Here is a 16,814-nt window from a genome sequence, read left to right as displayed (position 1 = left end):
AATCTCCACTAATGTTTGGGTAAATGTCTGTTAACATATTGCAGAGACACTGCATTATATTTGTGACCATCAACAGGCTTCTGTTATAGCTCTGGATGGATGTTTGACTGCTCATCTTGGTGGAGTTTATTTAAATTGGTTGGGTCTCCCTGCATGGACTCAGTTTTTAGACATAGTCTATAAATTCTCAACAGGGTTGAGATGGGGGTCATTCCAGATTTATGAAAGCCTGCTTAATTCATCCTCAAACCAGTTTTGATGTGTTTTTTGGATCCTTGTCCTACTGAAAGAACCATTAGTGTCCAAGTTTCCATCAGCTAACCCAAACTGCTCCCCTGAGAGGGAAAGGTAATCGGTTAAGATGTTCAAGAACAACCCAGGAACCTCCCAAATGTAAACTACTTGAAGAGCAGTGCCACTGCCCACTGTATGTAACCATGGACTGAGAGGCTGCCAGCACTTTCAAGCATGGCTGAAATCTGCAGCTACCCACCCAAAGAAACTGAACTCCTTGTGAGAAAATGTTTCATGGCCAGATAAGGCAAAGAATGAGCTGTTTGGCCACGATGACAAAAGGATGTTTGGAAGAGTTGGGGTGAGACTTTCAGATCTAAGAACACTGTTCCGGCTATCAAGCATAGTAATAGAAGTATCATGCTGACAGTGTATTTAGCTGCTTGTTGTACTAGTGAAATGTACAAGATGGAATAATGAAATTCTTCAGCTTTACTTCAGCTCAGCTCTGCCAATAATGGGGATCAAACCTCCAGCCCTATTTTCCAGCTTCTCTGCAACTTGCTTAAGGACTTTTTTCCAATATTTACAGGGTTGCATGCATATATTTGATTCTATATGAATATATTTGACCGGATGTGGATTAGAAAATAATGCTGTTCACTTCCTGAAGTTGTACCTGAGTGTTTCAGTCTAAACCAGGGGTCTCAAACTCCAGGCCTTGAGGGCCGCAGTCTTGCAGTTTTTAGATGTGCCACAGGTACAAAACACTGGAACGAAATGACTTAATTACCTCCTCCTTGTGTAGATCAGTTTTCCAGAGCCTTAATGACCTAATTATTCTGTTCAGGTGTGGTGCAGCAGAGGCACATCTAAAAGTTGCAGGACTGCAGCCCTCGAGGACTGGAGTTTGAGACCCCTGGTCTAAACTAATGACATTAGGTCCATGGTAAGTGTATGAAACCTTCTGACTGTATCTTTGATCATGTTTAATTATATATTATGGAACATGTTCTCATCCTTTTGGTTTTTCTCTTTATTCTCACAGTTCTGAAAGCTGACATCTATGTGTAGCAGTAGTAAAATATTAGCAAAAAAACAAAATGAAACATTGTTTTCATTTCTACAGTCATCAGCCTCTGCTTGAAGAAAGAGAAGAGCCTGCAGAGGTGTTTCACGAGACTGACTGTGGTCGAGTAGGCTTCATGGCTCCAAAACGTGACTGAAGAGCACCTCATGTACACATCATTTCCTCCTTAATGTAATGCTGAAGGGTAAATGCACAGTCATGTTGCTTACTTGTATTTCTCTGTTGACTATTGAAACAACACAGGATCCTTTTGTTTGCTATGGATGAAAGAGGAAATTAACCTCTTCCTTGACTTTGGTGACTGAATGTTAAATGTTAAAAAGATAGTAGCTGTTATAAATCATTTCATGGGAGCATGTGTCATGGATTTTAATAAAAAGTAGGGGGAAGGGAGCACACTAAGCACCTAATCCACCACATTCTTGTTGAAGTCTGAACTCCAGCAGGCTTCAATGCCATGCTCTGCAACAGAAGGGGTTGCAAAAGACTGAGGTAATTGGATTGGAATACGGCATTGATTGTCAGACAACAAAAGGTATCCATCTCTTTCTCCCTCTCATAGCCTTTCAGGTTTTGTGTCCCTGGTCTGGAATGTATTTGGTCATTCACTTATCTCATCCAAGCAGAGAGAGGACACAAGAACAGGAGAGAGGGGCCACCAGGACCGGCTCAGTCTGCTGTTCTCATCTGGAAGTCACAGCAGACCCATGTGTGAGGATGTATGAGCCATGGATCGCCCCCCAAAAGCCCAAGGGTCATTTCTGTGATCATTACCATAATCACATTAAGGCTGCAGGAGATTAGCACCATGGCCTCAGAGGAGAAACCAGGTCTGTGCTCCATGAGGACAACACACCATGCTCATAAGGAGCAGCAGACATGCTGCATGATAAATGGGAGTAGTTATGATTAAACAGAAGAGATCCAGGTTTTTCCAGTTCTTTTTGCAGTTGTGTACCACTAGTTTGGATTTATCATTGTAAAAGGAAAGAACAAATTTATAACATGTTGCCAAAAGTGTACCTACCCTGTAAATGTTTTATTTATTTGATAAACCAAGACAAAATTGTGCATAGCTCTGGAGATGAAGAAACAAATTGTGATTTTGTTTTCACCCTAATTTTCTCCCCCAAAATCCTCCCAAAACTTTTAGATGTTCTCCCCCAAAATCTAAAAAGTGTGTCATCTTTAGATCTCTTTCCACGACTCTCCAAGCTCTGTTCTAGTTTGCCAAGGCTCGGCCTTCCATCTAAACTGACAGCATTAATCAGATAAGCAACTAATAAACCTGCAGTACCCCTGAAGGACCTGCAGAGATCCTTTAGAGACTTAATATGCCAAACAAGGCAAAAATGTGTAGTTATCAGCTCTAAGGTTGGTTTGAAGGACTGATGATAATGAGGAAATACTTGAGGTAAAAAAGGAATTGCAAGAAGCATAGTTTTTAAAATACTGACATAACAATATTGCAAATAATCAAATATCAAACAAAAAGTACATAATTGGTTAAAGGGCAAGAAGTAAAGTAAACCCTGAATAAGTCACTAAGTCATTACAAAGCAATAAAGAGACTAATGACCAAACAGAAGTGTTTTTGGATTGTAGGAGGAAACTGAAGTACCTAGAGACAACCCACCATGCATGTAGGAAATATGGTAACTCAAAGAAAAAAAAGAGCCCACACTGGACTTGGAACCTAGGACCACTGCACCACTTGAAATTGCAGATGTTAATAGATATAATTCAAACAACTGGTATAAACGTGTGTTTCTACAGAAGAGAAGCTGGTCAGAGTTGATAGGTAGGCAGATGGAGATTAATAGAGGAAAATCCTGGCAGGAATCCTGTTAGAAGATGTCAAAGAGTCGGCAACTTCCACCAAAACAACAACCGGAAACATAAATAGACCCGCAGATATTTGGTCTTCCAAATAAAAGACCATTAAATTGCCGTACATTAAAGTTTAGAGTTGTATAATGTGACAAAAGGAGAAAAAGTCTTGCTAAGAACTGTATAATCTGTATACATTTACCCCCTCCTCTCACCACAGCTCTCCCCCACCCCCATCATCCTCCCTAGCAGCATCACCTCTGGGCAGGTCGTGGGGGCACTGAAGGCAGATTTCTGACACAACCCCCTCCCCAAACTGTCCATAGCGTCTAGACTCAATTTCAGCTTTTCCCATCAAGGAGAATAAGTGAAAGCGAGAGAAAAAAGAAACTTACCCAAGGGTTAAAAACTTTTCCAATTAACCCTAATTACCCAAAGAGAGCATTTCAATGAGGCCTGTAACCTGAGATGTCTATCAGCTCAGTGGCTGAGGCCAGGAAGTGGTATCTTTCATCTTGAAGTTCAACTACAGGAAACGTGACATTTGAATATTGACGGCAGTGATTTAAGAGCGTGGAAGTAACACCTAGATACTCTCCCTCCTTGTGAAGGAATACAAGTTGTATCACGGCCTCTGCATTAGATAAAAATCCAAGCCCTGGCTGGTGTGCATCCCTGTGTCGCTGATGCTTCTGCAGATAAGATAAACCCTGCTGCTTTCCAGTTTAGGTGAAAACACAAAGCAAAGTAGAGGTTGTACAGTCTTATAGAAAAACTACAAAAAAATTATCTTTCAGCTTATCTAGTGCAAACATATACATCTACACAGTGCAACACCCTCATAAACAGCTATAAACTGGGATGGTGAAGCATTACATAGTTACTGATTGATTCGCTCCTTACTATGTAATACCACGGTTTCCAACGGTGCTTCTTTGATTGTGACCCTTTGAGTGACCTGTGTAATTGGTTCGCACAAATCACTAACGACAGGGGCAGAGGGGGTTTCCCACCCCTCATATAAATGTGTGTGTGGGTGGGTGAGTGCACAGTGCTGGCCACTGATCTAGTTCACAGATTACCTTCTAGAAGAGAGACACCTGGCCACAGTTACCCTTTGACACCAAAAGGAATATTTCCTTGATCACATGAAAATAAAGCGAATGTTAAATCTGTTAATCTGGTTAGCAGGAGTTTCATTTAGATGGACATCCATCCTGGTAGTGCCATGGATATTTGGCCTTACCATGACTTGTGGATATATTCACCTTTCTTAGATTTTTTTTCTTTTTTTTTTTGCATTTTGTTTGATTAAACCCACAAACTGCAGTGCTATTTTGCATAAGATAGAATCAGCACAAGATCATGTGTAATTGTGAAAAGGAAGGAAAATGAAACATGTTTTGTACGTTTTACATGTAAAATATTTAAAAGAAAGACATATTTTTGGATTAATTTGCCACATGTTCTAAAACGGATTAAGCTCTGAACTTTGACTAGGCCATTCTAACGCATTAATATGCCTTAATCTAAACCAGGTTAACTTCCAGTATTATTCTGCATGTAGCTCCATCCATATTCACTTCAACTCTAACCACCTTCCCTGTCTCTGCTGAAACAATGCAACTCCACAGCATGATGCTGCCACCACCATTTTCCACAGTGGATGCGGTGTGTTTAGGGTGTTAGTTTTTAGCCACATTTAGATCAAATATATTTTTAGTTTCAGTTTACCAAACCAACATTTTCCGCATACTTGCTGTGCAACTTATTGTTTTTTATTTTTAAGAATGTCTTTCTCCTTGCTGCTCTTCCATTAAATGTGTAAAGCGTTATGCTTGTATTTGTCCTGTTGACAGATTCTCCTATACCTGTTGGTCTTTGCAGCTCCTCCAGAGTTATCATGGCCATCTTGGCTGCTTTAATGCTTTCTTTGGTCAGCTTAGGTGAACATTCATATTTTAGTAGGCTGTTGTGCTCTATATTGTCTTATGATTCATTGAACAGACCTCTGTGAGATGCTAGGAGGTTGGCATGTTGTTTTCTTCATGATGCTGTTTGTCAACTCTTACAGACCTCTGTAGCCTTCAATGAACAGCTGGATTTATTCTGAGATTAAATTACACAAAGATGAAATCTGCTTACTATTTAGAGAATTTCTGAAGCCTATTGATTTTATTCGTAACTATCAAAATAAAGGCATCTGTTTAGAATATTTTCAGATTTTTATTTGTAGAGAAAGACCATGTATTATTTTCTTTTTACTTCACGATGATTCTCAACTGTTTGGTTACATAGCATAAATCCCAATAAGTACATTCAGAGTTGCCTTTGTAATTTGAAAAATGTGGAAAAAGTTCAAGTACAAATACTTTTCCAAGGCACTGTATATTCTGATTAGCAACTGATTTACAATATGTGCTCTTGACATTGTTGACATTCCAACAATCAAAGCATTTCTAGCAGGAAAAATATGCTTAAAATTTGCAGATGTTTAAGATGTTTCAACAGTAGAATTTCACAATCTCCTTCCAGGGCTTGCCTAAAAATGCCATGCTTTCAGCATTTGCCCTTGGCTCACTGCTGGCCTTGATGCAAGCTTTCTTTTCACTCCACATGATTTAGCGAACTGCCTTTACTAATCAGAGTGTGAAAGCTAACATTGGATCTGTCCACCTTTCAAGCAGACATAAATCTTTACGAAGTAAAAATTACTGGAAAAGCTGTGGTGAAGTCTATTAGAACAAGAGGTAGATGCAGTAAGAACTGAGGCATGCTTGAAAAATACATTAAACTTTTGTTTAGGCTTGTGGCTGTGGAGATTTATGCACGTCAACATGACTTCGGGTCATATGAGTCTTCACACTTTATTGTGCCAGCACTGTGATGCTAGAAATTCTTAAAACTACCATCCAGGTGTGTATTTTTTATCATTCCTGGCAATACAAACACAGTTTGTTAATCAAATATAGATTCCCACTGCAAGATTTCACAAAAAATAAAAGTAGACTGTGGCAATAAGAAAATAGTCATTCAGTTTTGATTATTATTTTTGGTTTGATGACATCACAAAAGACACAAAGATCGAGCTGATTATCTGATATTTGTAAAAGCTACATTAGACAAGCAACTTTATGGTGGATTTTGATTGTAAAGTGAGTTTGGGAAACTTTAAATAGAAAAGTGGTTGTCTGACTTACAACTATGACCCACTTTTTTGGGACCATCATCATTCCAAGATTAAATTTTGGAGACAATTCTAATGCTTCATGATGGCCCTTTTCCAAACGTTCTAGATGATTATAAGGGTTTTCCACTAGTATTGGCTACATAGTGCTAGTCTCTGTTTTTAGAATTTCTTTTGCTGGGGTTCCAAGTGTGCAAAGTGGGGCTTAAAATGTGACATCAGAAAAGTGTCGGTCACTGCTTGGCTAGGGTGTTGCATCACAAAAGTGACTCTCACTCCCCTTTACTTCTCTGCCCACAGACTTCTCTGGTTCTTTTCTTTTTTGAGTCAAAAAAAGCCCCACACTGAGAAGACTGCTCAACATAGCCTCCTTCACTGTTGCGTTTGTACAGCATATAGATCTCGCTGCGCTACGTTTCGGACTCTGGGGTCGACCACTATATGTCGACCACACTCACTAAACTTGTAATGGAAAACCACCAGAACTGTAAATGAGCCGAATCGAGCCACGCTTTAGAGGTGCTAGTGGAAAAGGGCCATAAGTCTCTTTATGTCAGTGGCGGATTTAATAGCAGCAATATGGTTTACTACCCAGCAAGGCATGACCTAGGGAACACCTGGAATAAAGTCGTCAGTCTGATACACCCCAACAATTTTTTGTTGCTTCGTTTACATGTCAGTTCCACAGTGAATAGAATGTTAGTAATGTAAAAATAATGTAATTGGGTATTAAATCTGAAATTTTATTTCGCTTAAATGTAATACTTCTTTACATGTTTCTTAATAACGTGGAACTAAACCCGAAATTCCACCAAAGTGGGCTGTGCTAAGAGACACTGAGGGGCGTGGCCAAGTGTGTGGAGGAGGAGCAGAGGGAGTTAATGAGGGGTGTGGTCAAGGACAGGGAAAGTGACGGCTAGCTTGAAACATGAAGAGCAACCAGAGTGACACTGGTAGTTTTGCCAAAGATCTGTCTTTTAAGGTGAAGGATTTCTATCCGTCGTCATCAGAGGTGAAGGTAGGCTTTATGTAGCCCAGCGGGTTTAAACCTTATCAGTTCAAGCTCAAGGCGCTGACTCAGCGAGTCCCATAGCTAGCACAATGCTAATTAAATTAAAAGACTATGCTAACTAATAGGTAATAAAATGCAAACCTGAAAATTTTATCAATTAATGCCTAGAATTCCAACTCCTGACTTGCTATGTCTGAGTGAGATGGTTTTATTCCTGATGCAGGGTTGTGACGTAGACATCAACCAAGCTGTACATTTGTTATCAACAGGAAGATTCACCTGCAGTAGCTAACCTCTAACCCAAAAACATCCAATCGAAATGATATGAAAATGTCACTTTTTGCACAGTAACATAAAGAAAGCACCATTAAAGTGCAGTTAATCTGCAAATAAAGTGTTCATTTTGTTCATTTGGGATTTAGCTAATCTTTAAAAAACTTCATTGATTGTTATTGAAAATACAATTTGTCAATCCAATTTATTAAGGCAATAACTTATAAAGTTAAGTTAAATAATAGAAAATATATATTTTTTTAAGAATAGACTTTGACTGGTTTGCTTAATCTCAACCAAAATCACTGGTAAAATCACATTTTCTGTAGTTCTCTACACAAAGTATTTTGATGAAAGCATATTTATTTATATTTTTTATAAGTATAAACAACAATATATATATATATATATATATATATATATATATATATATATATATATATATATATATATATATATATATATATATATATATATAACCTCCCAGTCAAGCACCACCACCGCCACCTGCACCCTGATGGTGCTTTAAGCCCCAATCAAAAGTCTGCAGCCCTGATCAGCCCAATGTGATGTCACCAGCAGAGACAAGTACCTGTGGAAGCTCAGGGAGGCTGGGTTTTATCTCGATTAAAACCGTTCACAGCGAATTTGCTAAACAGCGAGGTTGTATATTGTCCTGTAGGCGGTAACTGCATCTAAAGTGATTGTGCTGTTTTTTACAGAAAGTGTGAGAAGCAGCTTTAAGGTTGAGGGGCGGTGCTGTGTGCTAGCTTGCCTCATTAATATGGAGGAAACTCCCCTCCGCTGAACTTGTGTAGCTTGAGCTCAGACTCGGACCAGCAGTCAGTGAGTCAGTCTGCAGTGGGATCGGCCGCCGCATGGCTTCTGTGTAAACTTTCCTCAGCAACAAGTGGAGACGAAGAGCAGACGCTCCGGAGTGTTTGACGGACCTACCAGGAAAGAAACCACAGCTCTTCTATGAATCTGGAACCTGTGCTCCGCTAAGCAAACTGCTGTTTCCCCCCATTCGTGCATGTTCAAACCAGAGGAGAGCTCTGGTGCCGTGGGTCGGCCGGACGACTAGTACAAACGAGTGGCAAACAGCAGGCATGATTTTGAGACGCAGCTCCGCGGTTGCTGCCTTCTTCCTGCTCTGCTTTCTTGTGGAGGTATGTGCATCTGTTGGTCTGGGAGCAGCGGGAAAGGTCACTCGGTTCGGCTGAGTGGATGCACCGCTGTGTTCTGTGTGCTAGCTCGACATGCAGCCGTGCTTCCAGGAGAGGTTCGGGTCTGCACGCTGAATAACCACTCTTGTGTCTCCCAACAGGTGTCGCAGGGATCGGGACAATTCGAGCTGCAGATCTTGTCGATGCACAACGCGAACGGAGAGTTGCCCAACGGCATGTGTTGCGATGGCGCACGGAGCGCCGCGGATCGAAAGTGCGCACGGAGCGAGTGCGACACGTTTTTCAAAGTTTGCCTGAAGGAGTACCAGTCCAGGGTTTCCGCTGCGGGGCCCTGCAGCTTCGGAATGGGATCTACGCCTGTCCTCGGAGGGAATACGTTTTCTTTCAGGAGTCCTGTCAGGAATGACAAATCCAGGATAGTTTTGCCCTTCAGCTTTGCCTGGCCGGTGAGTGGAGGCTTCGATAATCATTTTAAAAAACAAACAAACAACACATTTCCTGATTTTCATCACCAAATAAAACGTATAGAGAAGTGAAAATAGGTGTTCGGAAGGCAGATGTATGTCCTTACATCACCTTCACTGAGGCCGGGTCGAAACATATGAAAACTTTGTGACTTTTTATGTGTCTCATGTTTTCCTGGGAATCCCAGGAAAGTTTGAATTTACAGAGGACAAGTTTGAAAACCTACCAGAAGTAAACACATTTTATGTATGAAAAAAAATTCAAATTAAAACAATAAAACTTGATGGGGGAAAAAAAACTATGGAAAAAAGACTTTAATGCACACTTAAACTACTTGTAAATACATCAATGGCTAGTTTCTTTTTCTCATTGTTGCTTGGTAAAGCAAAATCAAATAAGACATATAAAATGCAAAAACAGAAAAACGTGATTTAAAAAATAAAGATGTTAAAAAAATTAAGCATGGACAATATTAACAGGAAGTCGGTGCTGCTGTGGTGACTTGTGGGGTCCCAAATTAAATTCTGCTCCGGGCTTTGTTCAGACGTGGACCGACTCTGACTTTAACGTCCCCCACCCCCTTTAAAAAGTGGGTAGAAAAGGCAACAAACAAAGGAAAAGTTTCCCTTTGGAATCCTTCTTTTTTTGACACCCCTGACCCTGGTCCTGAGATTGTGTGCACTAATTTACAACGTGCAGATATTTTAGTCCACCAGGTTTAGACCTGTCCATCTTAATTGGTTTAGAGTGTTAAAATACTTTGCATATTGTTAAACTTGGAATTTGACTTGGGGTGAAACTTAGTTGCTAATTCGAAAGTATGATTTGAAGTTAATTATAGCTATCTGGCACCCATCAGTTTAAGTAAAGATAAAAGTGGCTCGAGTTATTTCATTCCTGTGTCCTGCTTTGTATGTGACGGTGTTAAAAGCAGTCGTTAAAATAGAGATGCACAAAAGTCATATAATATTTCTGCAATCAGCTTTAATCTGGTGTCAGATGGTGTAAAAGTGAGCATTTATTGAAACCATGCTTTACACATTGACTGATGGCATGTACTGTTCAGATACATATCAGAAAAAAAAATCTTGTAATTCCTTCAGTTTGTGTTGGATGCAAAACTACCTCTATCAGAAAACCTGCAGCACATCTTTTTCTCCACTACACATCATACTCCTTAGATTAACAAAAAAAAATCATTCTCTTAGGAAACCCCTTTTGGTGCTATCTTTACTTTATGTGATCCCGTTTGCATAATCTTAACAGATAACAGTTGACATGAAACAGTTTAAATCACAGATTTCCTCTCCTCTGCCTCTTCTGGTTGCTTCTCAAGTTGCAGCAACTCCAGAGTAGAAAGAAAAGAGAAAACTTTCTGGTTTTTTTGGGTCACACATCTCGTCTTCTTTTGGTAAATAAACGACCCTGACAAGCGGGAGTGCTGGAGCTTTGTGAGAGAGATGATTTGCCATGCTGGAGCACATTTCCATGAAGTGAAAAAAAAAGAAAAAAGGGACCCTGCACAGACTGACTGGCCCCAGAGCTTGGCCCACAAACTCCTCCACTGTGCCTGATAGCTGAAAGGCATAGTCTGCTGGTATGTGTGTGTGTCCAATTACATCAAGGCTATTTTTACCTGAAGTTCTTCTTGTAATATCCAGCATTATTCAACGATGATTTGTTGTTTCTATCAATCATGATTGGTTTTTGACTCTGATATCTGATGTAGATCCTTTCAGTTCATGTCGAAAAAAAGAAAAGGACGTTTGTGTTGGCTTGTGGGAATTTGATGCTTTGTGCTTTTTATTTGTGCTCTACTTAGACCCTGGCGTCTTGCATATTTTTTAAACGACAAAGGTTTCTGTTTACATTCCCATTCTGGCAGCATTAAGTCTGCATGAACCCTTGCAACAGCACTAGAGCAGAGATGGACAACAAACTTGGTGCCTTGTGAAGTTTGAGGACTCTTGGTTATACTCTTTCAGTTTCATTAATACTAAAAAAAACATTTTCTTGCCATACAATGAAATAAGAACATCTGGATTGCTTGGCCCACTGTTCCAATGCAAAGGGCTTTGGCGCAGACAGCCCTTGAATTGGTAAAGACCAGATTCTCTCATCCTTCACTTCAAGAGCTTTACTCCAGTGCACACTAACAATTGTCAGGTTAGGTATGATATCACTCTTTGTCCTTTTCATCAGTTGATTGGCTGTTGTGGACAGATGGTAGTGTGGTGCAATTGGGCTTGTTGGGTCCTGAGAGTTCATGAAGCCCTCTCCCCCACCCCTTTTCGTCCCTTCATCCTCTCTTGTGAGCTGCATGAAGTTGGCCTCTTGTCCAGACCGAGGGCTTTGTTTAAATCACGCTCGGTTGGACCGCAGGCATTTCATCGCTTTAACCTTGCCACCCACGGTAACTGCTGCACTTAATGAGGCTGCACACATGTCCTCAGATCAGGTAGGGCAAGAACCAGGCGTCCAGTTGAACTGGATGATGTTGGTTGGACCTCTTTAACACAAGCAAACCGCTATTTCGGAGACTTGTGTTGGGTTCAGGGTGTCTGCTTGGGGCTTTTATTCCACAAGAGAATTGAGGTCCCAGCTCCACTGGCCCTCACGGTGTATCAAGTAGAGACAATAGGGTGCCCTCTGTGACTACAGTGAGGATTACAGAACATAATGGAGGTAGCGCAGCTGTAAAGCCAGCGCAGGGCAAGCAACAGGAAGCAGTTGTCGTAGACTCAGCAATGATGGAAGACCGCATCTCTTTGGCTTCATCAGCGTATTTGGTCACCTAGGAAAAAGTGAGAAGAATTTTTACATTTATCTTTTGTTTAGAAGTCAGTAATTGAGTAAAGACTGAACTCTTGACATCTCAGATTGGATTTTGATTTGTCTTCATGTTAGGCCAGAACTGATATCGAGAAGTAGCAAGGTTGGGAAAAAATGTCTGGTTTCACGTTGCTTATGACTTTCTGTTAAATCTTTTCTTTATCTTGAAGTCATTTCTTTAAGGAGAAATTGGAGCAATTTTCTAATTGCTGTGGACTGCTGGTCAGCTGATTGAAATAAGGCTCCTAGACTTACAAGAAAGACAAATGCGGCCGGTTGAAAATATTTGCAGTTGCAAAAACACAGAAAATCATTGTGTAGAAGCAAAAGATTTATCATTCCTATTAAGGTGTATTTTTAGGCTACAGCTGGCAAACCCCAAACTGCATCTCCTGCAACTGGAATAGGTAGCCTAATTAGGTAACTAGTCAATACCAGCTTGTTATACTTGGGCTAAGGTCCTAAATGACAAAAAGCTGCACATAGATTATTACATATGCATGAATTAATTGGCCAAAGATCAGAATCATATTTTTCCTTTATCAGATTTGAGTGGAAAATGCAGAAAAATCATATTTTTGTTTGGCTTTGTTTTAATATTACCAAAGAACTTCCATCATTTTCTATCGGTATCAACTAAAACTGCCATCGCAATATTAATTGTCCAGTCTTGGCATCAACTAACATCATCCACTTGAATGCACTTTTAAAAAATAAGATTACATGATGGTAGGAAGATGTGCGTTGAAGCTTAAATTGAGATTCTTTTAGGATTCTGGTGTAAAAAAATACTCTCGCTCTCTCTCTATATATATATATGTATATATAATTTAAAATATTTGTAAATCGCTATTTAACCTGATGAGTGCATCTCTAAAAGCTATTGTAGAATTTTGCATCATATTCAAAACAAAAAATGTTGTGCTGTGCACTGCTGGTCAGATGATTGAAAGAAGGCTCCTGTATTATAATTTAAGTAGTAGCACAAATAACATTTTTGTTTTAGAGCTTTTGTAATTACTATAGCCTTATTTTTAGTTCTGGTACTGTGAGAACTCCATGCTGTTTTTTTTGTACTTTAACTATCTAATCCATTTAAATCAAATGACATAATTAAATTTTTCTTCCATCTTCCCCTTCATGCACAGTGTTGTAGTGTTACACTGAGCTGGGACATATTAATATCCCTGTGATTGATTTTTGTTGACGAGCCAAAGCGGTCTGAAAACATGAAGGTGTGTCGAAGGATAATTGCTGTTGGCTGCTATGGGAGTAATGACATGTTTGTTTTATGTACTCTTCTCTGATGTGGCAGTTAAATGCAGATTAGTCAAGTGAACGAGGGAAAAGAATGTCTCTCTTGTACCTCACCCTGTTCTGCTTTCTTTTTTTCCCACCTTTTTAAAATTTGTACTTGCAGTGCTTTTCTCTGTGACATTGCATAATGGCTTCTGATGCTTCACTGCTTATCAGACTTGTTTTGAAGTTAAACAGAAGCATGGCATCACATGCATTCTGAAGCGCATTTTAATCAGGATAACCTGTGCTTTGTTTGCATTTCCGTTAATGGAGGCTGACCCGTGGCAAAAAGCAATCCCTCGCTCTCTCTAAGCTTGTTTAGTTAAATGCACAACATGGCTTTCATCTCTTGTTTGGGGTTCGTGTTTTGATCTTGTTTGCCTTGTGAAAAAAAGTCTGTTTGCGGTGCCTTTGTTTATGTTGGCAAAAGGTGAGATTCCTTGCAGTTGAGATTCCGGTGTATCCTGTACCTTCATGGAATACTTAATGAGCTGTTATTTAAATGGTGCATTTTCTCAGGGTTATGTTGGGATGGGAATATTTACAATCTTTGCCTTCATTTTGGCTACATTAGAGTTGCCATTTTATATCTCAGACTGCCACATAGGTGATATATAGACCATCTTGCTGCTTTTTGGCTAGAGCTGCTAAAGAAATCTGATACAAAGGGTCAACGTCTCTTTGACTTGTTCTGTTTGCATTTCCTTTATTCTGATTGCAGACCTTTGTTTATCTTCAACCTTTTTCAACCAAGAATAAGCCCTTCTTTTAGATCTTGAAGTTAGGCTTGGGCTGAATACCTTTTTAACAGGATGTGTTAGAATTTAAAAAAGAAAATTCAATTAAACTTTTCCTTCCATCCTTTGTTTTATGGTTGAAGTCCTCTCAGACAGATGCCAGAGTGAGTGAAGTTTTCTTCTGCTGTTGCTGTGCACTGCTGACCATGTCGTTTAAAAAAACAATACACTTGCAAAGACAAATTTGGCAGTTTAGGAAAAGATGCAGTAACAAAACAAGCACCCATGGCGTATAAACTTAACAAATTTGCATTTCGTTTGTTTTAATTGAAGACAGAGAGGTTGTCTCAGAGCTAACATTTTTGTTTTTCTTTTATGAGCAGTTGCTTTCATATAAAGTTGATCTACTTAAAAATCTCAAAAAATGTATTTAGAAAGTTTCAGAATGGTAACATTTCCACTACGCATTTTCAAAATAAGATTACTGGGATAACTTAAGTTTTCTCTGCCCGTTGCCTGTGCACTGCCAGTGAGCTGGCTTAAAGAAGGCCACACTTAAAAAGAAAACCAAAAAGCTCCTCCTTTGGAAAGATTTCTAGTCACGAAAAGCAGTCATAATGTGCAAACTAAAGGAGTTTGCATTTCCGTCCTGCAGTTTGACGACCTCAGTTTATTTTCAACCTTTAGCTTTTCCCTGTTTTTCCAAGACACATGGCTCTCCTTATTTTGTTATATTTCTTAATAATAGCACATCAGATGGGTTCATTTTTTACAGTGGAGGACAGGGGGAGTGTGTTAGAAAATTCCCCTACTGAGAGGATTTAGTTGTGTTCTTTGGCAAGTGAGTGTGGTTTGAACTGGAAGGATCTTTATCGCCTGTGTTGGTTGTCTGTAGGACAGAGCCTGCTCGGCCAGGAAAGATAAGAAGACGTATGGCCACACTTACTGCACTTGGGTGTGTGTGTTTATATGTGTGTGTTGGAGAGAGGGAGTGTGTTCTCTGTAGTTCAAAGAGAAGCGGTGAGTCAGCTGGAAGCCTGGGAAAAGTGAACCTGGCAGTGGCAAGACGGTTTCAAGCTGATAAGAGCAGAGGAGTTATGGAGTGTTAGTGAATGAGGAGTGGGACTGTGTTTTACTCTCTGCAACTGTTTTTTTTTTGTTTTGTTTTGTCTGTCTGAAATTGTGACATTTTAGGCTAACTGAATTCAAAATAACATCAAAGATGTTTTAATCATTTTTAGGGCTAAGACTAATGTATAAACAGCCTTGTTGGGATTAAAGTGCTTCAATGGCCTCCATGTCAAGGCAAGTCCAAGTCGTTCAAGATCTGGGTGTGTTTTTGTCTTTTGTGAATGTGCCTTAAAGGTATTAAGATCTGAGGCGCCCTGTGAATTTAATGTGCCAATTTTTTTGTCTAGTTCAGCTTATGACAAACACAGAGCAGGGTTTCCATCCTGCCAGTCATTGACACAGTATGATGTTTCCTAGTACACCTTGTGTTGGAGGTGTACTAGGTTTGTTGATGTTTTCTCTTGGCAGAGATCCAACTAAAGCTGTTGTGTTTATAGCACAACAATTAGGGAAATGCTTCTGCAACGTAAAAAAACATGTACATGTACAGATCGCTAAAGGATTATCCAACTGAGATAGGCTTTGGTATTATGGTGTAACTTACCAAGGTTTTAAAACTGTGCTTTGATTTTTGCATACCATTTTTTTTGGTTTAAATTTCTTTTTAATAAAATGCCTGTGGAAATACAGGCATTTAAAGTTAAATTGTCTTTCAACTTATCTATTAAACTGTAGAATTTTAAAGTTCATGAATGTTTAGTCCATATAATATTAAGCCATTTCTAATGCCAACAAAGTATTGAAAAAATCCCGTTTATTGTTTTTGCAATGTTTATGCAAGTAATTGAGTTCAAGTTTGAGTTAACTTCAGTTTGAGTATTTTAGAGTTTCAACAAATTCTTTAACATAGAAAACTTTGAGATTTGTTTGAATATAAAATTAATTACAAGTAAAATATAGTCCAACTTCTTTAAAAACTGTAAATTCAGCTTTGGTTTAGCACCAATAGAATGTGTTAGCTGCTAACTGTTGATGTTTAAGCATTACTTGAGCTAGCTAGTTGCATTGTTAGGCGGTTACATTAGCATTGAGGAAGCCGGAAGCGTCAGACACATTTGTAGGTTTTGTGTTGTAGTAATCCCGGTCACCCAGTAAAAAACTGTGATAAATGATTTGTACGCACTGCAAGAAGATCAAGACTAGCTAACTGTTAGCTGCTAGCAATACTAACGTTAGCATCTGTTTCAAGAAAGTTATGTCATAAATCACATGAACATCTGCAGTATGAACTGCAGATGTTCTCTTCTAGTTAAAAATGAAATATTATGGCCGTCTAACCTGAAGTGGAAAACATTAGACTAAAAAAACGATACTTTTAAAATGATCTAAGATTTGCTAAACCAAACAAAAGACTGTTTACAATGCCTTTGTTTATTTATGTCTTAAATTTGAGTGCAAATATTGTGAAATTGTGGTATTTTTACTTAAGGCTGTCAGAATGCCATAGCGACCCACACCTAAACTGGGGTGGAAATCAGTTTTCCCAAATGCTAAATTTCAAAAAAGTACACTTGAATTCCTAATGAATAAATGCCTT

The 16,814-nt window shown here is 39.3% G+C and overlaps 1 protein-coding gene across 1 annotated transcript in view; it reads left to right on the top strand.

The window, feature by feature from the left end:
- Window positions 1–8,447: 8,447 nt before the first annotated feature.
- The window catches only part of jag1 (jagged 1), a 37,984-nt gene continuing 29,617 nt past the window's right edge, over window positions 8,448–16,814 (top strand). Inside the window, exons 1-2 of the mRNA XM_014469377.2 lie at window positions 8,448–8,795; window positions 8,954–9,259. Of these exons, the coding sequence (XP_014324863.1) occupies window positions 8,736–8,795; window positions 8,954–9,259 (366 nt within the window). The 5' untranslated portion in view covers window positions 8,448–8,735. The remainder of the gene's footprint in view (window positions 8,796–8,953; window positions 9,260–16,814) is intronic.

The sequence above is a fragment of the Xiphophorus maculatus genome, chromosome 22 (genome assembly GCF_002775205.1).
Source record: "Xiphophorus maculatus strain JP 163 A chromosome 22, X_maculatus-5.0-male, whole genome shotgun sequence".
NCBI lineage: Eukaryota > Metazoa > Chordata > Actinopteri > Cyprinodontiformes > Poeciliidae > Xiphophorus > Xiphophorus maculatus.
Note: the sequence above shows the minus strand (reverse complement) of the source record. Positions and strands in the feature narration are given on the sequence as shown.